The sequence below is a fragment of the Rana temporaria genome, chromosome 9, assembly GCF_905171775.1.
Source record: "Rana temporaria chromosome 9, aRanTem1.1, whole genome shotgun sequence".
Taxonomy (NCBI): Eukaryota; Metazoa; Chordata; class Amphibia; order Anura; family Ranidae; genus Rana; species Rana temporaria.
Genome location: NC_053497.1, coordinates 118,075,432 through 118,081,861, shown reverse-complemented (window position 1 = coordinate 118,081,861; position 6,430 = coordinate 118,075,432). Strand labels below are relative to the sequence as shown.

General features: G+C 41.1%; 1 protein-coding gene across 2 annotated transcripts in view; it reads right to left on the bottom strand.

Annotated features, from left to right (window-relative positions):
* Window positions 1-1,005: 1,005 nt before the first annotated feature.
* The window catches only part of TFE3 (transcription factor binding to IGHM enhancer 3), a 51,703-nt gene continuing 46,278 nt past the window's right edge, over window positions 1,006-6,430 (bottom strand). For both annotated transcript variants that reach the window (XM_040324266.1, XM_040324267.1), the window contains 2 exons: window positions 6,104-6,251; window positions 1,006-2,444 (listed from right to left, as the gene is read on the bottom strand). In XM_040324266.1, coding sequence (XP_040180200.1) covers window positions 2,070-2,444; window positions 6,104-6,251 — 523 coding nt within the window. In that variant the 3' untranslated portion in view covers window positions 1,006-2,069. The remainder of the gene's footprint in view (window positions 2,445-6,103; window positions 6,252-6,430) is intronic.

The following is a 6,430-nucleotide window of genomic DNA, read 5'->3' as shown; positions in this document are numbered from 1 at the left end:
GGTGTTCTAACTCTTCTCTGCTCGCCCCACAAACATGTAATTCTGGCTGGAGTTAATGAACTATTTAAAACATATAAATTGCTGGATACTTGTCCTCAAAAGGGTTTCTCATAATTTTGCCCTGTGCTATATGCGATAGGTGGATATTTCAGCCTTTACTGAAACTTTACTGATTATATTCCTGAAAAAAAAGTAACAAATAAAATGAACTTTAGGAATAAAATAATGGCACATTACAATACATTTTTAGTTTGTATGAGTTGTATAAATGTCCCAGATGCATTTTCTATACCTCCCAAAATTCAGATTGCGGCAAACTGTCAGCTGCAGAGATTTGAAATAATATTTGAAAACCTCTGCATTCTCAAGGAAAAAGCAACCAGGAGCAGACATGTCCAAGAGAAGGCTTTGCCTCTGTATAGGAAGGCTTACCCTGTCCCCCAGGGGAGAAACATATTCCTTAACTTTAGGAAATGACGTCCTTTATCACAATGACCCCAAAACCCAAAGGTTTGAATGGTAAAAAAAAAAAAAAATCTTGTCCTGTACACTTGACTCTCCTAATAGGAGGCCAACAATCCCAACCTTATCCCGGCATGGTGGGAGATTTTACACTTTTGTTGTGGAGGAGGTATGATTTTCATTTTCAGTAATCAAGAATTTATTATTCATGTCATTTGTGCTTCTCTGGAATCATCTTGGCCTTCTGCTTTACTTTTCAGCTCCCTGCAGATTGTATAATAAATTGTATCTTTGTTTTTTGTATAAACCCAATTTGTTACCTCTCCACTGGGTGACATTCTGAGTTTTAATTGGTCATTGTTTTGTATATCACACTCACTTATAACTTGCCTTGTTATGTTTTCCTTCAACTACTGGACACTGTGTTGTCTATTACACCGTTACTTATCATGGGGTATCATGATGATTGTCTTCACTAGATACTATCATCTGTATTGTCTTTCTCATTCAATCTGGACCCACCTCGCAAACACCAGACGCCAGTTTCTACCAGACGCTATTTTATTTAGCACATTTACACTGCTTTCTGTCTGACTCCATCTTGTGTAGCATGCATTTTGCTCATTCACCAGTCTAGGTCGTTGTTTGCTACATAACAACATTTGTCTTAGCATCCCATGCTATGATATGCATCAATCTTGTTCTGTCTCTACTTCTTAAAGCAGAACTAAACTTCTTGCATTTACAGCCATGGAAGCTGCCATCTTAGCCTCTGTTTATTTGAATTTTCTTAGGTCACCAGCAAGCCCCAGTGGCCCAATGGATAATGCACTGGCCTCCTAAGACAGGGATTGTGGGTTCGAGTCCCATGCTTGAGATCTTGCTTAACCTCTGTTTAAACTGCAGTTGCCATTGTGCTGCACATGTGATCAGTAATGGCATCAGCCATTCGATGGCTTCACAGTTCAGTTGAAAACACAAGTTAATGTGACAGTTATCATTCAAGGCATGCCTTGAATGTAACTGTTTTGATAAACAGTTAAAGCAATAGGTTTAGTTCTGCTTTAAGAGTCTTTGATTTTTCACTATCTGGAACTATCTTGTGAACCTCACACTCTCACTGGAGACACCATTTTGCTCATCTCACCTGCTGTTGACCACAGGACACCAATTATATCTCTTTTGAGACTTAACCTTAGCCAGTGCTCATTATCCAACGCCATACTGAATCTCACACTTCAAGCTCAGTCACACTTCACAGTAGTCCGATCACTGGCCTGGGGGGTTCAATATAAACTGGCTTTCTAAGTATCAAAGTTATAAGAATAGGTATTCTCTAAGTATCTGTTAATAGTTTCTCTACAAGCAGTTTCTATTAATCCCTCCACCCTACTTAACAGTCAAGGCCCCTGCAAAACAAGCAACGCCTATTTAGTTTTTTCTTGGGGTGAAATCCGGCACTCAGTTGTGTGACCAAAGTTCAGCTCTAGAAGTCAGCTGGGAACCATGAATATGTCACTCTGGTGAGGGAATTGCCGTCAGTTGGTACAGTCTTAAAACAGAAGATGCTGCAGCAGTTCATTGGTTGAGGGTCACATTGTGCCTAATCAAGAATCGTCTTCCATACTAAAGCTACTGTGACGGCTGCTGGTCTTGGAGGCTCCTGGAGAGACGGAAGAGAGGAGGGGATCAGCTCCTCCCAATGGCGACAGAGCATCGTCCATAAGTATATCTGCAATGGCCGAATCTCCAGTCAAACTCAAATCAAAACCCAGGCCATGATCAACCAAGTCACTCAGGTGATCTGCGAAGTGCAGTGTTCCAAAATCTAGGGTGGAGGGGTCCAGAAGTTGTTGTTGGGTGGTCAGAGCCCCAAAGGCAGACACAACTCCAGATGCAGTTGCTGTTTTGACAACATCTGTGGGGATCATAGCTGGGTGATTGCCTGGAAATCCATTTAGCTGAGCCTGCATCTCCAATTCCTGCAAAAAAAACAGAAAGCATTCATCTAGTTAGCTGGTTGTAAATCCAGTCTATTGCGTTCAGGGGTGAGGGGTGAGGGGAAGAGAAAGATAGAAAGGGAATACTGCTGCAACACTGAAGGTGTATCAAACCCCAAATTGTTAAAATGTTGCATTCAAAACACCAAGATCTCTGTTTCTGAATACTTTAGATTTTTGGCGCAGATGGTTTCCAAGTAAACCAGAAGTGATGTCATGTCATCGCTTCCAGTTTACTGTTACGAACAGCCATTCAAAGCCGATCTCAGCTTTGCTTGGCTGCAGGCATCTAAAATAAAAACTATGGAGGGAACCGGGAATGGATAGAGAGAGGTGGGACTTTGTATGGAGCACACAGACTAGGGAAGAACAACTATCAAATAATTGAAAATAAGAATGTTTTATTCGATACAAATGGACAAAAGTTACATAAAAAAAATATAATAATTATGATAATATTAAAGACCATAAATACATAAAAAAAGACAATAATTGATATTGTTGGTACAGTTCCCATAGGATTTAAAAAATTTCTACACATGCATGAATATTGTAAACATCATATAGAACCGATTACTAAAATATATCAGAAGACATCTGAAAGACAACCCTGATCCTAGCGCACAATGGTATAAATGGAAATTTTAGAAGGTAAGTAGTAGCTATTATATAACAAAAATTACTAAAAAACATAAATGTATTATCAATAAATATCAATAAAACATTAACAGCGCTGGAGCCACTAAAACTGACTCATGAGTTCATTGGCTCATAACCTATAGAGTCAGTTTTAGTGGCTCCAGCGCTGTTAATGTTTTATTGATATTTATTGATAATACATATATGTTTATCATATAGAACTGACTACAAGGGTAGAAACGCGTTGAGCTAGCTACAAGCCGTGGTTGCACCTTCATGATCTTTACAAGCTTATAATTTACCGTATTGTACCTTATTTAGCTTTGTGGCTTTTAGATTGGGATGCCATTATCCTAGGGTCCATTTCTAGCTACATACAGTCATGGCCGAAATTGTTAGCACCCCAGAAATTTTTCCAGAAAATCAAATATTTCTCACAGAAACGTATTGCAGTAACACATGTTTTGCTATACACATGTTTATTCCCTTTGTGTGTATTGGAACAAAACAAAAAAAAGGAGGAAAAAAAGCAAATTTGACATAATGTCACACAATACTCAAAAAATGGGCTGGTTAAAATTCTTGGCACCCTTAACTTAATATTTGGCTGCACACCCTTTGGAAAAAATAACTGAAATCAGTCGCTTCCTATAACCATCAATAAGCTTCTTACACCTCTCACTCGGAATTTTGGACCACTCTTCCTTTGAAAACTGCTCCAGGTCTCTTATTAGAAGAAGGGCGCCTTTTTCCACAGGTGTTCAATGGGATTTAGATCTGGACTCATTGCTGGCCACTTTAGAACTCTCTAGAGCTTTGTTGCCATCCATTTCTGGGTGCTTTTTGACATATTTTTGGGTTCATTGTCCTGCTGGAAGACCCAAGATCTCGGACGCAAACACAGCTTTCTGACACTGGGCTCTACAGTGCAACCCAAAATCCTTTGGTAATCCTCAGATTTCATGATGCATTGCACACATTCAAGGTACCCAGAGCCTGCAAAACAACCCCAAAACATCATTGAACCTCCACCATATTTCACTGTAGGTACTGTGTTCTTTTCTTTGTAGGCCTCATTCCGTTTTCGGGAAACAGTAGAATGATGTTCTTTCCCACAAGGATTTTGGCTTACTCAATTACATTTTGGCAAACTGGAGTCTTGCTTTTTTATGTCTGTGTCAGCAGTGAGGTCTTCCTAGGTCTTCTGCCATAGCGTTTCATTTCATTTAAATGTCGACAGATAGTCCGCACTGACACTGATGCTCCCTGAGCCTGCAGGACAGCTTGAATTTATTTGGAACTTGTTTGGGCTGCTTATCCACCATCCAAACTATCCTGCGTTGCAACCTTTCATCATTTTTTCTCTTCCGTCCACGACCAGAGAGATTATGTACAGTGTCATGGGTTGCAAACTTCTTGATAATGTTGGGCACTGTGGACAAAGGCAAATCTAGATCTCTGGAGATGGACCTGTAACCTTGATATTGTTGATATTTTTCCACAATTTTGGTTCTCAAGTCCTCAGACAGTTCTTTTCTCCTCTTTCTGTTGTCCATGCTTAGTGTGGCACACACAGACACACAATGCAAAGACCAAGTGAACTTCTCTCCTTTTTATCTGCTTTCAGGTGTGATTTGTATATTGCCCATGCCTGTTACTTGCCCCAGGTGAGTTTAAAGGAGAATCACATGCTTGAAACTATTTATCCACAATTTTGAAAGGGTGCCAAGAATTTTGACTAGCCCATTTTTGGAGTTTTGTGTGACATTGTGTCCAATTTGCTTTTTTTCCTCCCTTTTTTTGTTTTGTTCCAATGCCAACAAAGGGAATACACATGTGTACAGCAAAACATGTGTTACTGCAATACTTTTCTGTGAGAAATACTTGATTTTCTGGAAAAATGTCTGGGGTGCCAACAATTTCGGCCATGACTGTATATGCAGATTAGGGCGGTTGGATGCAATTTCTACCCTTGTAGTCGGTTCTATATGATGTTTACAATATTCATGCATGTGTAGTAATCTTTGTAATCCAGACTGGCTGCAGGCATCATCCTGGTACAACCACCAAAAGGACGGCAAATGGTCCCCCCCCCGCCCTGAAAAATGCTGCCCAGGGCAAACGCCTTGTTTGATTTGCGGTAGATACACCACTGACTACATGGATCATGCAGAATTAAAGCAATGATTTCTTAAACCCATTAAAGCTTTTCCTTTATATTTTCATATAATCAACATGATAATCTTAAGTGCAAAATATACAACTCAAGCAGTAAAATAATACATTGATTTATTAGGGGTGTTGAATTTAGTCGATGCCTCGCGATTCTGCACCGATGCTGCGACCAAAATAATAGATTTATGGATGACGTCATCCGCGCTGTGCCCTGCCACTCCGTACGGAGCCGAAATAAGCCATGGGCGTTAGCCGCGAAAGCACCCAAAAGGCGCTGTGCCCTGCCTCTGCAAACGGAGCCCAAGTGAGCTGTGGGCGCTAGCCGCACCCTCTTTTTCTGCCTCCCGCTGACATCATCCCCAGCCGCCCGGCGTCGCCGTGTTGAGCTGGCTGCTACAGGAGAGGAGACATGTGGAGCAAGTGTCCCTGATTCCCAGTCTCCAGAGAGTCCTCCTCCTGAGCTCACTGTCACACAGGCTGCTGCAGAAGACCTGAGCCAGCGTCCCGCGCTTGTCCTCACAACAGGCTGCTGTGGGCAGCAGGAAACCAGTGCAGACACACACTCTGTCATCATCAGGTACTTGTCAGACACTGGAATTACGCAAATGCTACTGAATGCTTTCTATATTTACATATACATTTTACTGGCTTCTGCGCTATCCCTGTCACAGGGTATTCTTTATGAATATCATTCTTAGTAAATAACACTATTTAGCCTATATATCTGCAGGAGATTAGTATAACTATTATGTTTGTACATTATACTAAAAAAATACTGCCTTGCCACTATAAATATTCCCTATAACCCTGCATGTACTGCACAGTACCTGTACACGCAGGAGCAAGCTCTGGTTTACATGCTCTAGTTTGCGCTGGCGTCCCTCTAGGTCACGCACTCGCTGCTGCTCCTTCTGCAGCTTCCTGATGTACTCAACAGACGCCTTTAAGATGGTGCCCTTATTCCAGCGCAGCTCCCTGGAAATAGAAGATATGCAAAGCACATAAAACTGGGAAAACAATAATGAGGAAGTTGGGACCAAGAGGAAAAACTGACATTAAATCTGTAAACACAGGATGGAGCTCAACTATGATGAGTGATGCCATGAGAAGCTGTATCCTGTGTCATTTTAAACCTTTATCCCCATTACTGTTCA